Genomic DNA, 20,976 nt, shown 5'->3' with positions numbered 1-20,976 from the left:
ACTAGGCCTGAGCACTCCCAAAGGAAGGTCTGGAAGTCTTAACAAGTGAGAAAGTGGAGACTCACCTAGATGAAGTCAGTAGACTTCTGCTTCATATTTACGAAAGAAGTGAGATCACATACTCTTGGGGAATAAGCTAGAGATAGGTAGCTTGCTTTCAGTAGTACTAAGTCTACGACTAGCTCCGAGATGAGCAGAGAGCTAAACCTGCATAAGGTCCTGTTCCTCATAAGAAAAGCTTCACCTCTCATGAACAGTGGAGCTGCTCACCACAAAGGTGATGCTTCTTCATACAAGAGATAGGACTTCCCTGGGGGACTTGTCCAAGACTACAACAGTCTTGAGCCCTATAAAATTCCTCCGAACTCCACTGTTTTCAGTTCCATCTCATCGTATATCAGCTAATCATTATTTCAAATCACCTGTTTCAGTTGAGTTCCATGGAAAGGGATAAAGTAGTAGGGACGGGCCTGGCAGCCCCAAGTCTTGCAGTGCAGTACAGCAGCACCACAGCTGCAGGTTCGCTTTAGGGATCCAAAGGCAGCAGAGCAAACAAAAGCCAAATCACTTGTCCCTGGATTCCATCCATATTTGAAACACACTCCCTGGAGAGCACTGACCCAGATGAGGATCTGCAAAGGTGCCTCAGTTCCCATTCTGCTTCCACAAACACAGGAATAGCAGAGACATGAAGAGGAGCAGTAATGCGCTAGCCTCCAGCTGGGCCAAATGCAAGGGAAGCTATAGTTCTGTCATGGAGGAATGAAGTTGTAATGGTGGCAGAAGCAAATCTGCCCTAAACAGATGCCCACCTGGTATATTCTCTGCTTTTGCAGACTGAAGACTACCATGGCTCCTTCTCTTTCATCACAACCCTAACTTACACAGGGAGTATTCTCTCTTCCTCCAGCTATTTCCAATTCCTTGCAGCACACAAGGTTGCCATGACAATTATTGCAGTGTGACATAAAAAAAATCTATTAGTTAGCTATCAGGAAAGGAGATAGAGGGGGAGGAAAATCGAGAGAGCACAAACACTTACTGTATCTGCCAGAGTTGAAGACAGTAGGAAAGGAATCCAAGTGGTATAACTCATGTTTTCGGGAATATCTGTAATAAACACATCCAACTTGGCAGTGCACAGACCATTTTTCTATATGGATTGTGGTATACAAGGGAGTGTCTGAGCCATCAGTCAGCCATTGTACTCGATAAAAAGATCTCAGATGTGGCTCAGAGTTGAGCTACAGTTGGGGGTAAAAGAGAAGGGAAACCCTGTCTTCTGCATATCCCTCACATGCAGACCGCGAATCTCAAGATCTTATCTACAGTGAGCTGAACAAGGACAGGCAGACCTGCGCTTAAGAGAAACCAGGTAACTAAATAAGTAACTGTGGTGTCAGGGAATCACTGACACCAAGCTCGGGGCAGGGCTTGCACCTTTTATTTTGGGGCTTGGACTATACACGCAACTTCAGCTAGGCAGTGCATGTATGCAGAAAATAACTGTGCTCCACTAATAGAGCTAGTCTAGAAAAAATAGCTAGGAACATAAACTCAGGACAAAACTGTGTTGACAAAACAAGTTGCTGACTTTTGGGAAGAACACATGTAGCTACACTGGCTACATTTTGGTCGCATACATTGCCAATACAGGACCTGTAGCTTAGATACGCAGCCCTTGTGAAGGAGCAGAAAAAAGTAAAACTGCACAAGAATGCTGCCCAAACAGTATGTACAACACAGATCTCTTGGAAGCTTGAACTGATGGTCATCTCTCTATTTTATACATTTGTGTGTGTGTATGTACACAGAAACACACCAAAACATTGCCAAAGGCTCATGCAACTGAGATGTCATTAAGCACTCACTAGAGTTGGAAGAGACCTACATGGAGGTGGACCTCCAACATACTATCCACTGTTTCGGGTGCTTCTCATCTGGGTTTCAAAGATCTAGCATAAAAAATGCAACTTTCCTTCAGCACACACCAACTGCCAGAGCTAAAGGCTATGCTTCGAGCTAAGTTCTTCTCAGCTATTTGCTCAAGTTTTCAGATGAGGCAGAGTTCTCAAACATGCACTTAATCTCTTGCCTTAAGAGTAATTGAGGCAGAGCAACAATTATACAGAAAGAGTCAGAAATATGCAGGAGGGCAGAATGAACCTGATGAAGGATGCAATTAAAGGCAACTGGAGAACAAAAGATGCCAATTCCCTTTAACCTCACTCCAAGGAGGACAAATGCCTTCCCATCTACAGTGATTTTGCCTGAAACAATCACCTTTTCCTTCACTAAAGTGAAAGGCAATATGACCAAATAACTTCCTTTCCCTCACTCTCATCACAAAATCACAGAATATCAGACTGGAAGGGACTTCAAGGATCATCTGGTCCAACCTTTCTTGGCAAAAGCACAGTCTATAGACTAGATGGACCAGTACCTTGTCCAACTGAATCTTAAAAGTGTACAATGTTGGGAAATCCACCACTTTGCTGGAGAGATTATTCCAATGGCCCATTGTTACCACTGTGAAAAGTATTCCTTTCATGTTCAATTGGAATCTCCCCAGACGTAACTTATACCTATTAGCCGTCATCTTTCCGTGTGACTCCTTGTACAAAGGGAGCCTCCATCTTCTTTGTAGCCAGCATTTAAATACTGGAACATGGTGATACAGTCTCCCCCCCAAGCCTTCTTTTCTCAGTCCTGGAGAAACCCAGTTCTCTCAGCCTTTCATCACATGGCAGGCTTCCCAGTCCTTTAGTCATCTTTGTGGCCCTTCTCTGGATGCTCTTCAGCCTGTCCACAACTTTTCTTGTATAGCAGGAACCAAAACTGAATGCAGTATTTCAGGTGTGGTTTGACAAGCATTGAGTAAAGTGGGATAATGACTGCTTCCTGTTGGCTTTCTTTGCTGTAGCAGCATGCTGTTTGCTTAGATTCAGTTTGTTGTTCACCAGGACCCCCAGGTCCCTTTCCACAGAGCTGTTTGCCAAGGGGATAGATCCCAGCCTGTACTACACTTCTGGATTATGTTTTGCCAGGTGCAAGACCTTACACTTGTCCTTGTCGAACTTCATAAGGTTCCTGTTAACCTACTCTTCCAGCCTATCTAGGTCTTCTTCAGGGTGGCTCTATCCTTCTGAAGTGCCCACTCTCCACTCAATTTGGTAACATCAGCAAGCTTCATCAGGGTACGCTTGATCCCACCATCCAGATCACTTATGAAGATATTAAACAATGTTGAGCCTAATGTTGATCCCCAGGGGAGCTTACCTGCGACAGCCTGCCACTTGGAAAGCTACTTACCATCACTCTTTGGGTGCAGCCTGTAAGCCAATTCCCCACCCACCACATAGACCACTTGTCTAGACCGTAACCCATCACTTTCTCTACGAAGAGGCTATGGGGAACTGTATCTGGAGAAATCCAGACAGATAACGTCCACTGTTTGACCCACCTAACTGTTTCTCACTTCGCTTGGGTTTGGCTTAGGGTTTTGTTTATAACTGAGAGCACTGTAGCATTTACCCAGATGGGTTTGTCAGATATACATTGCTTAGCTGCTTTTATTTTCCCAACATCAAGCACTGAAAATGTAGCTTTAATAATTCCTTTTTTCATTGCTGCTGTTTATGTAAACAGGCGCAGTCTCTCCCCAGTGTTAATTCAACATGTGCTGACTCAATACACTAAAACTGATCTGATAATATAATTAACTGCTCCGCAACACAGCAAAGATCTAAAAGGTTACTAAGAAGCAGATCAGGCATTGTGCAATTCAATGCCCTAAGGATACAGCTAATTTAATAGCCTCATTTATATATTGTCTATTTGCACAGTAATCCAAGAGCCCACGTCTATTACTGATGGGCTTCTATGTTTATCTCTCTAGCTAATGTTGACTGTGTATGTGCTTTGTAACACTCAGCCCATGAGATCAGATGGTCAAACTTTGTGTATTAGCCCCAGTAATGACACATGAATTATACTCCTGGTAACATTTCACTCCACATGTGCACAGATATAGTGAAACTGGGCCTCAGCAGACTGCCGGAATGCCAGTAGGATGAGAACCCAGTCTGGTCTTCCATTGCCCTGCTTGGTCACAACACTGCTGGCAGAACAAACCACTGAATGCTTATTCTCATCATTCACTTAGCAATCTTGTCTCCAAGACACAAAGGAAGCAAACTTTGGAGCAGCCGGGTATCATGTTACCAGTGGCAATTTTTAAAATAAAACTGAGTGTTACTGCAAATGCTTTTCGGGCACCTGATCCCTGCACATGCTAGGAGAAGCCCAGGACTTCAGATGGCTCAATGCTAAGGTGGAAGTATATTACAACTGTCCAGTGAGAGCACACAGACCCCTCAATGAGCTTTTGCACTTGAACACTAAGTAACTGGCCTCTATCCAACTCTTCCCAGAAATGTTAAGTCTGATTTGACTCACTAGTCTGTGACATTAGCACAGAACTAGTCTCACATTTGCTGTTACTGAATTTGCCACCTTTTGCTCATCAGCTGGGATTGCAGCACGTGTGTCTCATTTAAGGCAGTCTGAAAGCAGGGAAAGTCAAGCAGGAAGCTCATTAAGTTCACGCTTCACTAAGAAGCCTGAATGTACTGATTCATCCCTCCTTCCTTCCCCTCAATCCTGCAACTGCCAACTTGTGCTGAAGTTCTCCGATTACGCTCATCAAGCTAATTCTTCTCCCTCTTTACTTCCAAGCAGCCGTGCATCTGGTATGACAGAGGAATTTGAGTTGTACCTTTCGTAGCTTCCCGTAGTCAATGAGCTCTGGACGGTGTCTATGAATCAAAGCGCAAAAACCAAGGCCATCCTTCCAACTACAAGAGAGACAGAAAAGAGCACGATGAACAGCGCCCAGCCAGGGAGAAATACAGTGATAAGCATAAGCATGAGGGAAGACAGCAGGATGACTAATTCTGGTTCAGTTTCTAGCTAGCAGAGCTTCTGTAAGTGCTGGGAAGAAGGCAAGTCTTGTACCTGCATGAAAATACAATAAATCCACAATGATTAGGACTTGCCCTTTGCATTGTCACCTCCTTTTTGCCAGTTCTCTGTGCTGAACTCTTTGTGCATGTCCTGTGGAGCACGCAAGGACAGGTATAGTGCTTTGTGTTGAAAAATGTGTAGATACAAGTCCTAAAGAAGGAACAAGGCAGATGCTTATAACTAGCTCCACTACAGTACTGGCTAGTGTGGATGGCACTTAAACTCTCAAAGAAGTGCTTTATATTTTTACATGGTTCATACAGCTCTTCAAGATATGCTGGATAAAGCACTATTATGCACAATCTTCACTGGACTATTTGCCAGTTTGGAAATATTAAAGAGCAGAGCAAGAAAACCCTTCATCCCTTCCCAACTCTGCCATACTCCAAAGTTTCTGGTGCAGCCATGATTTCATGGCTCCTACAGTGTTCTGAGTTTTCACAGAGCAAAAGCTGTCTTGCTCAGCCCATGACACACATGCTGCTCTCAGGAGACTTAATGCTCTGAAGAGCTCCACAAAAGCAACAGTTGTGACTCGAGTGAAGAACTGGGGTGTAGGTATTTGGATGCTCTTACAATCTCTGCCTTCAATTTCCCATATGTCCCTCTGGACTACACTGCTACTGTGTAACATGCATCGGCATTACCTTGGGAGGTCTGCTGCATATACCAAGAGACATAAATAAAGAACACAGATTCTAAAGCAAAGTTCTTTCCTATAACTCACCTGATATGGAAGTTCTGGATGTTTACATTTTTGTAGGGGGCTGTCTTCCTCTGACACCATAACAAAAGCCCTTCTTTAGCAGATGTCTCTAGAGAAAGAAAGCAAGTACACCAATTAACTCATTTTCTTAGAAACTAGGAGTCTCCAGAGGATATCCTAGCAAAACATGATCAGCTCCTCTTTGATAGAAACTGCACTGAAAACTGCTTTATTTGATCTCACTCGTCAGAAAATTCCTTGTTTGGAAGATTCTACTGGAATAGTTTTGTTACTATGATTTTCTTAATGAGGTTCAGTAATAGGAGATAGCTTTTTGGGATTAAAGAGGAGAGCTTTGTAGCACTTGTAAGAGACAAGTCCATTTTCAGTGCTAACTCCTCAGTCAGCCAGCAAGAAATGCAATAGATTCCAACACCAAAGTTGGCTTTCAGCCTTGTCATCCTTTGGAGTTGCTCTTAAAATCTCTTACAAAAAGATGTGAAAAACTCTTCTCAGTATACCTGAACCTGGCCAGAAATGTCAGTGTGATGACAGGGCAGCTTGGGAAGGGCAGCTCCCTCGGATCTTCCAGTGACTCACCTAAGAGCACATTCTGGGCCTTTCAAGTGGCAAAGTCATTTAGTTGCCCTAGTTGTTCATTGTTAAACAGTGGCTGGGAACAATTAAGATTTACCTTCAACTGAGATATCTTGAATGGCAAAACGAAGGATGATGGTCCAGATCATTCCAAGAGTCATTTTAACATTGCCATCCACAATTTCTATGGGAAAAAAAAAAAGGCAGAAAGAGAAGAAATAAGATGCACCAAGTTGAAAGTGCAAATTCTAGTAAAAGAGAAGCACTGGGGAGCATTCCCTTTTGCAGATGAGAGAAATGGAATTCCAGCCTCCCCAGATTTTCTTCTGGTAACGACACAGTCTTGCCCAGTAGTACCCAGTCATCAGACTGGTTCTCCTGCAGTATAACACTGAGCATACAACAGCCACTGATGATCTGAAACACCAGGAATAAGGACCAATTCAGATCAGTGTAATTCTCCACAGGGGCTTAAAACCATCTTGTTCAGGTATAATTCCTACCACTTAGAAGCTGCATCAGCCAAACTGGGAAAAATAAAAGCCTTCCTCTCTCATTCTGGTATGTCTACTCCAAGTCACCTATATAACTGCCCCAGAGTAATTACACCAGAAGAAGAACCAGAGAGACTTCCCAGTGCAGGCGAGGTCTGACAGCTGGTTTTGTTGCGTGAACAAGACGGTACCAGGAAAACCAAGAAACATCAATATTTTAATTTCAAACAAGCCTAAATGTATGACACTGCCTGTACAGGACTTCTTTCAGTCCTATAATTGGAAAAGACAAAACAGAGCATCCCTCAAAGTACGTACATCCTGCTTGAAGAGGAAGCAAAGACTCATGCTGACTGACCTGAGCAGACCATAACATAAACTAAGATGTTAAGGAGATTGGGATTTATTGCTCACTGGACCCTGCAACATAAATCAGCAATGGGTCAACAACTTGGAGGTTTCAGAAAGCAACTGCTTGCTTGTGTGAGGTATGATATGTTTAGGATGGCAGATCAAGGTTTTGGGGGGAGGTGCTGGGGAGGGTAGGCTGGCCCAGAAAGCGGCTTCCACCATGTATAGATTAGCACCCAACAGTCTAAACTGTGAACAGCTGGGTCTCAAATGCTGATCCTCAGCATCTACAAAAATTCCACACAGACTATATATACACATCATAAAATTTACAGCCTTCACTTTTTTGGATACTGAAACTAGCTGAGCTGCCTTCTCCTACTCATTCTCTGGCACGTTCCTACGTGGCAGAAGGATCTTTCACAAACAACTGAGAAGTTACAAGAGTATTTTCAGTGAGAAAAGGGTTAGAATTAACCTACTGTTTGGGGGTAGAATGATTCGAGTCCCAACAAGGCTGCCATAAACCATTTTTGTACTACTATAGACACTTTTGTGGCACCGCTCCCATAAAGCTGCCCAGCAGGAACACACCATGCTCTGGGGCAAGTAGGAATTTGCAGTGCAGGCAACTGCCACCTGTCTAGATCCAGTATTAAAAGTAACATTGTTTCAGAAACCGTTTCCATCTGGTCCAAATTCCCCAAAGCTTGTGATTTAGCAATACATGTGGTGCAACTTCCAGAGTAAATTGGAAGGAAAATCTCCACTGTGCTTTGACATGTGTCTCTATTAGGGATTTACAAATGTAGAAGACAGAAAACAAGACACATCACTCTGTTCTACCCCTGGATCCACTTCTTCCTGCACTTAGGAGTACACACAGTTATCTTGGTGGGGCATTAGTTTGTCCAGATTTAAATAGCTAACAACTTTTCACTGCAGGACAAAAGAACTGCAGTTATCGTTGCTGGTATGAAAATAACTGTGTTTGCCTGTTGACAGTTCTCTCACAAATGAATTTTTTTACAGGTATTTTGGAGTTGGGGTTATTCACTAGGTAGATGTAGAAAATGTCACGTGATGGCAACTACACTCAGTCTGCACTTCTTGCAATCTCCACCCCTCCAGTAAAGCACTGCAATCAACTTAAAGGAGAATTCTTGTTACAAATAACTGAGATACAAACTATAAAATTGCTGTGATTGTGTGATAGATATTTGTGGGGATTTTCAAAAAGCAAAAATCCCCAATGATTGTAAAAACCACAGCAGCTGGCAGGAGGACCCCAGGGGATATTTAAGCTCTGAAACTAAATTGAGCTCTTTATTTTAATGGACTAGACTAAAATCTGATGGCAATACTTTAATGGTGAAAATGCTTTACGAACACTAATAAATCAATCAGTGAGCTGAAACAGGTAATTAATATTTTTGTTCCATGGATTTTAATTGGAAATAAAGGTCAAGATACTTACATAAAACCAGATGGTGTTAAGTTGCTAATGTGGCATTACAACTCAAAACTATGCTCTAGTCACATTCTCAAATTCCAGTTCTGTAAAGTTAGCTGGCAGAGTTAAGGCAGAAAGCACCTCTTCTCCCCCAGCTGTCTTTATTGCATCACTCATTTTAAAAGGAAGATGTGCGCTCCCTGATCCCATGTCTGATTCTTCCTTAGCAATGCACTGAAGCAAAGCTGCCCTGGAAAAAGCCCAGAATATTTCCTCCACTTCATCTCTACATATCATCTTACTCTTTCTTGATACAGAGAAAACCCACCACCTACCAAGAAGACACTGATACCGATGTCAGTGACATTAGTGAGTGATCCATCTTGGGATACAGACTTAATCAACCACACCATCCCAAATCCTTTTCTTCTTTTTTTTTCTTCAAAGTAGTTGAAAAAGATGTTATTTGTTAGCAGTGGGCAAGCGTTTTTCATTTCTAGAGCTAAAAACTTCTCCTGGCAACCTGGTTACAAAGTCAGCCAGACTGATCAGAAAGGTCACACGCACTTTGGCCCTCACTCGGTTTTCCACCCCTCTATTCCTCAATGCCAACCTCCTTTTCCTTCAGGATCCCTTAAGCACCCTGTGAACGCTGCTAGTCTCTTTCTAATGTAGTGGAATATGGCCATGCAACAAAAGGGAAAAACATGGTTGTAGAACAAGTTTGCATGAAGCCTTCTGCTTCCTGGTGATGAAGAGAGAAACTCCACAGGAATTGTTTAAAAGCTGAACACAACACTACAAAGCTAGAACAATCTAATGCTTAATTAAAGATACTGCATTTGTTCCCCGCTGATATAAGTAAGGTTCAGGAATGTGAGAGCAGTTCACATATTAAAAGGCTAATAATCAAGACAGTATCTTCTCCCTGACTGTGCTTTCCAAGTGCTCTTCCTAGGCAGGACCTCTTCAAGCATTGTCTACACTTTTACCACCAGCAGCTGCTGGCTGAACAGCAGCAGCAAGTACATGTTATTAATGTGATTTACATTCAGCTTGGGGTTGGATCAATTGCTGGCTAAAGCTGATGAGGCATCTGCATCCACTGGAAAGAAATTTTTTGCACCAATGAATATGCTTCCACCCAGCTCCTATTATTGTTCCAAGTATCACAAAAAAAACCCAGACTAAATCTACAGTACTCTCATTCATTTATTTAACAGCCAGTTAAGGGCCTGACACATATTCAGTTCTTAAGAGCAAGACTGGCTGGCTACACAGATGTGGCTTTTAAAATGCCACTGCCTTTTTAAAATGAATGAAAGAGAAGGAGTTGCAGGGGATGAACAACTGGCAGGAGAGTAATCTGGGAATTCAGAGACACAGAGCAACAATGGTGACATAAAATAAAGGCTGCTCTGCATTTTGTTTAGCCTAACAAAAGCCAAACAAAGCAGTACAAGCATCCATGTCCCTGTCTTCAGAAAGCACATTGCTAATGATAGCCCAGCCAGATTTAGGACAGATGGCTGGCATTGATGAGGGGGATGTACATCTCAGCTCCCTAATTGTGAGCAGGCAGGAGACAAATTTAATGCTGTTTCACTTACTGATGTGGAGACACCTTATTTTCCCCCTCTTTCCACTGTCAAATGTGTGCTTGTTCTGCCTACTGTTTCAATAGGTGTTCTGCTCAGATGGGACTTCTGCAATTGCTGGAATCTCTGAGCTTTATTTCTCCTTTCACCTGTGCAAGCGAGAATAGGGATCAGTTCACTCAGTTATCTTTACGCCAAACTGAGCCATACCTGTCTAAGAAAGCAGCAACTTTCTATGTAGATTTGAGGTGCAAATAAAACAGTCTTAGGGTCGCATACTTGACCTATTCAATCTGTTAAATCCCAGGAGCATTTGACACCAGTATGGAATCTATTACAGCAAAAGAAGGGTCCTGAGGTGCCAAATGACATCGAGACTTAAAAGCAAATGAAAAACCATTTAGAAGCTGCACCAGGCCAGAGCTTTCCTTGATGCAGATTTACACAGATATGCTGTGCGCCACAACTGCTTTGATCTAACGGGCTCTGGCTTAACAAAGATGTGTAGAATCATCTTGAATTGTTAACAGTCAAAGATGGTTGTAAAAAGTAGCTCTTAACCCTCATTGCTTGTTCTGTTTGCTTAAGTTCATCCCCCATTTAACATGGACTTGGAGTATGTCCTGTGCTCATGCTGGGCATAGGAGTCCTCTTCCATTCTGGTTCTTGTTCACTGGGACACAGCTGCAGAGCTTGGCTTGTAAACAGCAGAAAGGACTCTTATTTGATGAAATGTGAGACAAATGCCATGAAAACATTTTTGGTGACTTTAAATCTGATTAAACGTAAGGCTTCAGTTTCCTTGGGATTCTTTCTGAAGCTTATTTTTTAACGACAGAAAAACGCACTCCGAAGTGAGGAGTGTGCTGCCCTAGTCAGTACCACCACGTTGCTGCTGGATGACAACTTACTATTTGTGGAGAAAAGTCACCTAGAAAACTTCCTAGAACAGTCCAACTGGACTGAGGCACTTACAGGTCACTTTCTTCGTGCAGTGTTATGACTGTCTCATTGGCTTTTATCTTCTACTCTGCTGCTGCATGACACCTTTTTAAAGTCTGAAAGTAAGCCCTTTTCAGGTTTCCAGGAAGGTTTACATTCCTTCCACAGACAGAGTTACTGCAGGGCTGTTCAAAGTGAAAGTCCATTTTCATAGCTGATGTATAATTTACTGTATACCAAGCACCTAGATGGACGAGGCAGAAGCCCCTGCAGCAGGTTATGTTTCCCGGTGACAACCAGAGTGGCCTGGACTCGGTCTGGGTGCATGGGCAGGTGACAGGGTGGGGTGGCCCAAGAACTCCATACAAAAATAAAAGCTAACCTTGCTCTACACTTCAGAGCCATGTTACCTTTTGTAGTATAAAGAAACCCATATTGGTTCATCATGTAGCTGCATGGGCACCAGGACAAAGAAGAGGCAGGGGAGGTCAGGATCACATTTCAGACTGATATAAATCATGGCTCCCGTCACAAAATGGCCCCTCGCGGCCTATTTATGAACAGGGTAGCTGCTATGAACCTATACTGAGTAACTGGGCCCTGGAGATCTTTGGTCATAGACCATTTTACTTGCAAAAGATTTCTAAGTGCTGTGAGGGTATGGTCACAGCTGATTCAGGAACAGAGATCAAAAAAGAAAAAAAACAGTGGAAGGAGAAGAAAAGGTAAATTAATGCCAAGGAGAGGAGAATCAGGAAAAAAAAAGAAAAAAAAGGAATAAAGCAGGGAAGATAAGTCTTATACATGCTCCAGACTCCTAGAAGGATGCAAATGTCTGTCTGACACCCAAAGGAGAGCAAGAACTGTCTTAAGGCAGAGTACCTCTGCTCCATGCCCAAATTCCAGTTTGAAGAGGGTCCCATATAGATATGGATTACTGTAACAGATACTGGATTCATTAGTCTATTTTGCAAGAGCACAAAATTACCTTAGATATGCATTTGTGCTACACAGACCACACTCAGAACCATCAACTCCCACACGTTGCGCCTGGGGGAAAGGCTGAGAAAACTGAAGAAAAGTTTTGCATGTACTGACATCATTGAGCCATTCACCTAATTTATTTTGCTCTTAAACACCAAATGCAGTAAAGAAGTGTCTGCAACGGCCCTGGAGACTAGTTTCAAATTGTTCCAAAGCCTCTATAAAGTTAAAGCAGTACGTTGAGGTAAAGGTCTCAGTACCCCAAACACGAGCACCTGCAGCAGATGAGGTATTCTGCCTGATCTGACAGAGAACAAGAAGGCCATAGGACAGGCACAATATCTCGGAGGTGTCCCCCAGAGCACGTCTGAAAGGCCAAAACTGGGGACAGTGTGCCGACACTGCTCTGACCTCCTGGGCTGAGAACAGGCAGGGCTCAGCTCTGCATCCCCATGGAGGAATGCTCATCCAGAATCATATCAAGGGCTTATTTCCTGACTCTGTCATGCATTTCCCTGGGGAAACAACACATTTACATGTGTAAGACGGAGATAACAAACCTTCTTCATGTTCCACTGTCACTGTAAAGACAAACCTAGAAACACCACAGAAGCAGAGTGTCTCCACAGCAACAGTGACAAACATGAGTCCTTAGGCAGGACTAACACACTGGTCCAGAACAGTTGGAAAACAAGTATCATGAAGGCACAAACAGGGTGACAAGTTGTTAAGGTTTCTAAAAGACCAAACTGCCTTACTAAATTGCAATCCCACCTGGGTCTTGGGCAACATATCTGCAGAACACCCACCTATGGGTTTTTTTGCTAAAAGACAAAAATCCAACACAACTCCCTGCTGTCTGCACGATCCACAAGTTCATCTTGAGACCACCCCTGGTGCTGCTCACAATGAGCACTCCACTTTCTGGGGTTGCACAACAAGAAGCCTGGAAGCCCTGAAAATTGGATCGTTGGGGTCCTTGACCTCTGCTGACCTCTGCACTTGGCTCTGACCCATTTGTCCTAAAGCACTAAGGAATCTTTCTCAGCAGCTCTGCAACAAGTTAAATAGAAGCAGCAGCTATGCTTGAACTGAGACTTTTTTTCATTTGAGAAAGAAACACCTCTATTAATTTGTTTCTGTCACTGCTTGATGTTTTCCTGAACTCATGAGAACCAGGAGAAAAGCAGGAGGATCTGACCAATAAAGCCCAAGTGGGAATCAGAATTGGCAGCTTGGTGTGAAGGTGGGATTTAAGCCCAGAGTAAAGACCTAATATATATTCCCATTTTTCTTCCATGGCTTATTCTACAAGGACACGGCAGGGCTACGTAGGCATAAAGGGAAATAACATGCAGCCATGAGAGAAAGACAATGGCTAAGTACAGGTTGGTCCCAGACATATCAGCCGGTTTCTTTACCTTCAGCTCCAATAGATACTAGTTTGACTCCTTTGCTGGCAATGAAATCCAAGGCCTTGTTCACGTTGGATATTTTGTGCACTCTCATTTTGCCTCTTTCAGGCTTAGCCAAACGTTCACCTAATAAGAAAAGAGAAAAACAAATATTAGAAAACAATTCAGAATCCTTTCCTCCCTGCTGGGCATTTCCCCATGCTGGTGGCCCCCACAGCCAGGCAGAGGGTAGAGATCTCCCTGCATCCTTCCTCAAGAATGAATGCAGGAAAGCCACATTCACCATTAAGTACCCCAGAAAGAATCAGACAGAAAAGTATCTTTTTGTTGCATCCCATATAACTTAATAACAGAGGAACTGTCTACACTGAGTCCTTTCCGCAGCAGGTTAGTATCAGAGGTAAAGAGGTCCTTTGAAGCCACACTGTGGTAATGGAACCAACCTCCCTACCATTAACCACAGATAACAACGTCTGGAAACAGCACAAATGGCACAAACTTCCCTCTCCGACAAAGACAGGTAAGGACCTTCCCCTCCAGCATTAACACCGCCCTATTTACAATGCAAGTAGCTTCTTAGAAATCCCTACAGTCAAATATGAGGGTGATCTTATACCTTGTCTTTCTTTTCCCCAGTCAGGAAACAAACCTCCTACCTCTCTAGTCCTTGCACTGTACAGCCCCAACTGCCTGTATAGGGAAATAAAATCACTTGTTTGGCAAGTGACTTCATAACTCTAAAGACTGTAATGTCAACTCCTTTCCATTACATCTGATGTATTTCTAAATCTATGCAACAGTCTCTTACATAATAGTATGCACTTTTAACATCTACAGTGAGGCAGAAAGAGGGAAGCGGTCTAGCTACAGGTAAATCTCTAATAGAAATGAGTCTTAGGGCAAATGGCAGCTCCTGACTGGAATAAAGCTGGAAGATTTGGAAAAGCACTTTCTTGATCTTATTTATTTGAAAGAGTTGCATTAAGCACAGTCATGCCCTTGTTGATAGGCTGCCTGTCACTATGCTCACAGCTCGCTTCTACTAATGCCAACCCAACACGCAGAGTAAGTAAATTAAAGCTTGGACAGACAATTGGACTTTTCAAAGGAACCTCTGCAAGAAATATAATTAGATGGGGTATCAGGAACCACCTGTATGTGACACATAACATCAAAAAAATGAGCAGAACAGTTGCTTTCAGATCACAGATCACAAGGATACAAAAAAGATCTAAACAAAATGCAAGTAGATTTTAGACTTTGGAAAAAAAAAGAGATAATTAAAAAGACATCAAATAGGCAAGTTTAGGTGAGTAATTACTCACTTAATCAATTCAGTTCCAAGTTCCTGCTATATCTTGAACCCAAATACTTAAGTCAATGCGAGCTGACGCAAAACCTTTATTTGAGGCTTAAGGGTGAGAAAGAAAAGTACTTTTAAAAGAACTCTTTTTCATACTCAAACTGGGTGGCTTGTTTCCTAACAAAGGAGTGAGGAAATGCTACAAGGGAGAAAAATAGATTACCTCCATAGCCATACCCTACAAACAAAAGAAGTCTGGAAATAAAAATACTTCAGAAGCGTTTCAGTAGGCTGGTTTCATTAGGCCTCAAGCTCAAGTATAAAACCAGATTCACTTTCAAAATGAAACACTGACGTCTGACAATTTAAGTAAAAGGATCTATTTATGGTACTACCTCCACCCCTAAAAAAAAACCCAACTCTTTTGCTTTAATGGAGCCTCAAGTACACGTCATGGTATGTTGCTTTCTTTTTCCATTTGGATAATGCTAGTCATTCTAAATAAAAGTGGAAGCATTTTTTGTGACAGTTTCCCAATGACATTTTTACATGTAGTTTCAGAATAGAAATAGAATGCCAACAAATGGGTTGAGCCAGCTAAAAAATGACCACTTTATTCAGCTGATGTGACTGTAAACTAGCCTTGCAGAAAGACAAATAAAGACAAGAGATTAGGTTTCAGCTGGAACAGCAAACTGATCCAATTCACCTTGTGGCCGCATGACATGCATAGCCAACACAAGGGAAACCATCAGAACTGCTGTGCCTAGGGCTGAAGAAAGCAGGATCGTTCCCTCTGACAACAATGAGATCCTTGATCAGTTGTTGGTGATGGCAAAACTGCAATCTCCCAAATACCACAATTGCTATTTGTTTTAGAATAATTTTTGGGTGTACTTCAGAAGTCCCAAGACCTGATCGCCATTTCTTTCAGACCTGGACATTATTACAAATTTAGATTTCCAGATAAAAGCTTCATCTGGTTCCACGTCCTACATTATTAATGAAGTAGATAGTTAAAAGGGAAGCCAGCTAGAAATATGTTCCACTTTCCACGATTTGCATCATTGCTTTATTGCTCAGTACTTTTCCCATCTGAGACAACGAAAATGGTCTACTCGCTTCCATTCTCTGATTCTCATGTACTGGCCCAAGGCTGTATTTTAAAAGCCAAACAATACAAGGAAGCATTGGCACAGAAGTTGTTCAAAGCAAATTTGTTTAGGAAAAGTTTCAGTTAATTGTTCCTTCTGTTTGGGGAAAAAAAAAGCCTTACAGCTGTATTTTAGAAGTACTAATGTGAGCTTAACCTTTTTCAGTCCTGTAGTATTATTTTTAAAATGGCTTTGTCAGGGGATGGAAGCATATGCAGTGAAAACTCAAAGTGCATCTTTTGCGACAGTTTCTAGGGGGAGCCCAACTTACTTCCTCCTACAAAGGCACATGAAGAGGACTCCCAATGAGGAGGAAGACCCAGACTGTAAGTGAAGATTCCCCCAGCGCACAGTGGCCTGGGGAGACCGATGGGTTCTGGCTGGGCTGGAAGGGGATCTGTCAACAGCACAGCTCATCACCACAAGGTACCAGGCTGAATAAGACTGAGGTGCTCTCTTCCTGCAGAACATCACTGCTTCTCATACTTCAGGAAGTCACATTGGATGGGAAAACTGCTTCCTACCTGCCCAGCAGTGACATGTCACCAAGGACACGTGGAAGGGTCTGCCCTGAAACAGATCTCCCACACCCTCACTGGCACAGTCCCTCTCACATCCTAGGACTGCCAGCAGCTTTCTTGATGCAGGCTTCATCCTTCCTCCCATGGCAGTGACCACTACAGCAGGGGATAGTGTTCTCTCACTTGCACACACACTGCCTGAGGTCCAGGTGGACAAGGCACTCGACTTCACACAGCTCTCAGCCAGCCGAGCCCTCTCACGCTGAAGGCTCTTATGCCCATCACCCTCCAGGTAGAGGAAAAGATCAGGCTCCATGGAGAGCAACTCTGCCCACACCAAATTCCTGTCAGCAGCTCTGCAATCCCCAAAATACGGAAAGAGAAAGGTGTGGAGTGAGCCAAGAGCTGAAAAGAAAGGCCAGAAGCTGGAACTGGAGGGCTAGGAGCCATTTGGAGACTCATCCTTTTGGCAGGTGATCAGTAAGAACTGTGGCAGGAACATAGAGGTAAGTCCTTGCCAACCAGCAGGAAACTCTATTCTCATGCTGCTCGTAGGCTGGTCTGCTGCTTCCCCAGCTATAGGCCAAAGGGGCTACTAGTGGGGCTAGTAGCTGGAAGGAAGCTTCGTAAGAGCAGTGGGGCTCACAACTGGAAACAGAACTGCCAATGATGGAAATGGAATGGGGGAAAAAAAAAGCTGTGCTAAATTTCTCCTCTTTTGCCACTTTACCTAGGAGAACTGCAGTTCAAGTTTCTGCTGGCTGTAGGGAAAAGATGCTCAGTCCTTAGCATGTGAAGGACCACGGCCTCTGGTGGGATGCAGCCCAAAGCTGCTCCCTATGCCTTTGCACACTGGTCATTTAGTGGCAGGCTGCTGGCACAGAGCTGCTCTGCTGCAGATTGACAAATGCCATTCCTATACCACCAGTGCCTTCGGAAGCCATTACTTTCTTCTTGAACTGAAGGGGCTCCGACAGGGCCTGCCAGCAGGGTACCAAAGGGACAACAGGATAGGAAGAATGTGAAATGAGGCAACTCCCCTCTCTTCCAGCTCAGCAATCAGAAACTAAACTTCCAGGCTGCAGCCCCTCCTCTGCAGGGAGCATAAATAAAGAAAATAAACTAATAGGACTCTTCTACCTCATTTCTTACAGGCACTGCAAAAGCAATGTGCATGCTGAGAAGCTCTGATAATATTTTGAACTCTAATCCCTCCAAGCCACCAGCGTGGGCAAAACCCCGGAGGTTTTATCCTATATTCATAAGTTCTAAAAAACACACATACTGATAGCATCTTTGCAGGAGCTAGCAAAGGTGAAGGAAAGGAAGGGAGGGGCAAAGGGAAGGCAGTCTGAATGCTAGGCAATTTTATTGGAATATGTACCAAGAAGGTCAGGACTGCGAGTCACTAGGTTGTTATCACTGGTTCAAACGCCATCAAAAGGAAGTCTGTGAGTGTACAACCCTGGTTTTTTACACACAGTCTTATCACCTCTCCTTGCCTCCCTCAATGTTTTACTAAGGTACTTCTTTCACTGCTTACCTGAAAAAAAAACCTTGGAGATAGCTGTCAAGTAGTCGGACACTTGATATAGGGAGTGAAAACAAATCTGAACTAACTTGTTCATGTTCAGATTGGGTTTTCTGAGACTTTGCTTTTCTTTGGGATTTTTTTTCCCTGAAGGCTTGAGCACTGAGCTGAGATTGAAACTAGAATGGAAAAACTTCGGTCACAGCTGAAACTGACACAGAAGATTTACTGGTTTGACTCCTCTCAAAAACTTCTATCCTGTTCCCACTATCACATGGCTTTGGTATGATTTGCCAGTGCAGCATTCCCACACTCTTCCCAGAGCTGCTTCTTCAGCCCTGCCAAGCAGTAAGCACTGTTGCCTGAGCCTTCACAGGAGGCCGTGCATTCCTGACGGACAGAGGAAAGCCAAGAGGCAGGAGCAGGAATGCAACGGGCAGCCTGCACAGGCCAAGAGGCTTGGAGTACATTCTAAAAGCACATTAACGGTCACTGCTGGAGACAAGATATTCATTAATGAGAAATTTGTTCTGAATCAGAAAGCAGCTGTTTGCATATTCCAGCAAAATCTGCAGCATTATAGCTCTTGCTGTCGCTAGTCTGTGAGGACAGGGGAGGACAGATTTCAGAGCATAGATGCTCAGGACATTTGAAAGCACCACACAGAACCTCTCTCACCTGAAATGACTTCCAGAAGTAACATGAGTTTAAGACCATCCCTGAAATCTTCCTCTATGTTCTCAATCTGTGTCCCAGCCTTGCGGAGGTGAGAATTACACCATGCTGTAAACGTCTAAAACACAGGACAGAAAGAAAGAAAAAAAACAACCAGTCAGTTATCTTCCCAGAAGCCAAACAACAGTTCAGAACCACAGAACCGACACATTACTGCTAGGTATCATGACACAGATTTAAATGCTGGTTAGGTTACCATCTTTCCACCTGCTGTCCTTGTGGTGTACAAGCATTACTACCCAAATGTCCCAAGAAGTTGCAGTGTGTTCCCATGACAGAGGGAGTCTGAGAGACAGTCACTTCATGACTCCAGCATGTCTGATTTTCTAGAGAGGCATCTACACATTGTGTTTGGTTTAGAATACCTTGAAACAGATTTTAAGGCATGCTAAGCGCTCAGATTGCTAAGGACTCTAGTGGTCTTAGATGACACATCTTAAGATAATATGAGGAGAACAGAAAACACCATTCCAGATCTTCTTGACGGTAGATGGGTGCTTGATAAAAAAAGGACTATTCTTCTGCAGCAAATTGCCTTTGGTCTACTCCATCCCCAGCAAATAACGCAACCTTTAGACATTAAGGGACGGTGTGCTGAGCTCCTCAGCCACAAAAATCATATCCCAGTAATGTCTGTCCTGTTGCCTTCATTTTCACAGACCTCCCTCCCCTGACTTACTGTCCCACCTTCCCTCTCTCCTCCATTCAGAAACGCTTTCTGAATAACAAAGCTATCACACTTGAAGTGCAGGTCCCAGAAAGAGTAAAAGTAAGCTTTACTGAGCGACACTGCTGTCTAGCATAGTCCCAAACTCCCACTATTTGACAGCCTCTGCCAGAAGCATCATTGCAGCCACCTCAGCAACAGAAATCACAGCCACTCTGTATTAGTAATATTATGCACCACCACTGGAGTAATAATATGAGTTTGAAGTGCAGGAGGGACTGAGGTCCAAACTACAACACAGCCATTGGCATTCATGCTAAACAAAACTCTTTTTGGAAATGCCTTCTGACCTCAAGTGGTCAGGATATGAAGAGATATGAAAGAAATTAATTTCACCGCAACTGATGACAAGCCACATTTTATGTGGCAATCTGTCAGCCCATGTCCTGAACAACGGGCATGTGGGGCACTGACAAGGAAGAGACCATCTCATCCAAGAGATGTGCTGGTAGGGATTATCTCAAAAGAACACCATGTGAATGGGTCTGAAAGAGAAAAGCAAATGGTGCCATTTGACAGTCAAAACACAAGAAGCAAAAATAAAACATCTCACAGTGTGGCATGGTCTTAAATAGGTGAATCAAAGAGCCCAACCTGGAGATGCAGAAGCTGTTTGCCACAAAAGTACTGTTTGAAAAGGAAATGGTAGCAGCTAGTTCTTTTAAGGTAGACAAGTTTGTCCAAGTGCTAATGTATGTGTTTCACAGTGTTTGAACAGGACACCAAGTAAAGCCTTTTCTTTGTACAAACTGATAACCCCTCAATCGCTCTCTAAATAGAAGGGTGAGGTTACTAAAAAAAATGAGCAGCTCCAAAAGCTTAGTGCTACCACAAGGAAAGGAGGTCTTTCTTCCCTCCCTCTCCAAGATGTGCTGCCAGAGGCAATTCAACTCACTGATCCAACAAAGAATTGTTTACTTTCTTCAGTAAGGCTAGTCTTCTGCTCAATTAGTGCATGAAGGCAGTTCAACAGAGCCTATCAAGCCTCTGCAAGAGAAAAGTGGGTGTATGTGGGCCAAGCAGGAGGGTGGAGTGGACCACAGCAGTGATGCCATCTTAGGCTGTTGGGGAGCCGCAGCAAAAAGGACTCAGCTGATCCTGAAGCATAGCATGCCAAAAATTTAGAAATGTTTCACCACTGCTTACACCATGCACAGGATTTCAAAAGAAAGATTACCCCAAATGGCAAAGAGCATCAGGGCTTGCTCTCATCTGTCTGGAAGCTAGGCTTCCTCTACTAACCTACTCACATTCCTGCTTACATGACTCAAAATAGTGCAAGCAAAATCTTTCCTTGGAAAAAGCACTGCTCAACAGCTGCTGAGCTTCCCACTGCTGTGCTTCAGCCTTGCTCTTCACTGGGGCTGTGGGATTGAACACAGTAACAGTGCAGCTGTAAATACTTTCATGGCAATGGCCCTTTGGACAGATGCATGTATT

The 20,976-nt window shown here is 43.4% G+C and overlaps 1 protein-coding gene across 6 annotated transcripts in view; it reads right to left on the bottom strand.

The window, feature by feature from the left end:
• Positions 1-20,976, bottom strand: part of ACTN1 (actinin alpha 1) — a 93,450-nt gene that overhangs the window by 28,571 nt on the left and 43,903 nt on the right. For all 6 annotated transcript variants that reach the window (XM_069858229.1, XM_069858228.1, XM_069858230.1 and 3 more), the window contains exons 2-6: positions 18,753-18,867; positions 13,572-13,691; positions 6,426-6,512; positions 5,753-5,840; positions 4,778-4,856 (exon numbers count right to left, since the gene is read on the bottom strand). In XM_069858229.1, coding sequence (XP_069714330.1) covers positions 4,778-4,856; positions 5,753-5,840; positions 6,426-6,512; positions 13,572-13,691; positions 18,753-18,867 — 489 coding nt within the window. The remainder of the gene's footprint in view (positions 1-4,777; positions 4,857-5,752; positions 5,841-6,425; positions 6,513-13,571; positions 13,692-18,752; positions 18,868-20,976) is intronic.

The sequence above is a fragment of the Phaenicophaeus curvirostris genome, chromosome 5 (assembly GCF_032191515.1).
Source record: "Phaenicophaeus curvirostris isolate KB17595 chromosome 5, BPBGC_Pcur_1.0, whole genome shotgun sequence".
In the NCBI taxonomy this organism is placed as follows: Eukaryota; Metazoa; Chordata; class Aves; order Cuculiformes; family Cuculidae; genus Phaenicophaeus; species Phaenicophaeus curvirostris.
The sequence above is the reverse complement of the archived record's forward strand: the minus strand, read 5'-3'. Positions and strand labels throughout refer to the sequence as shown.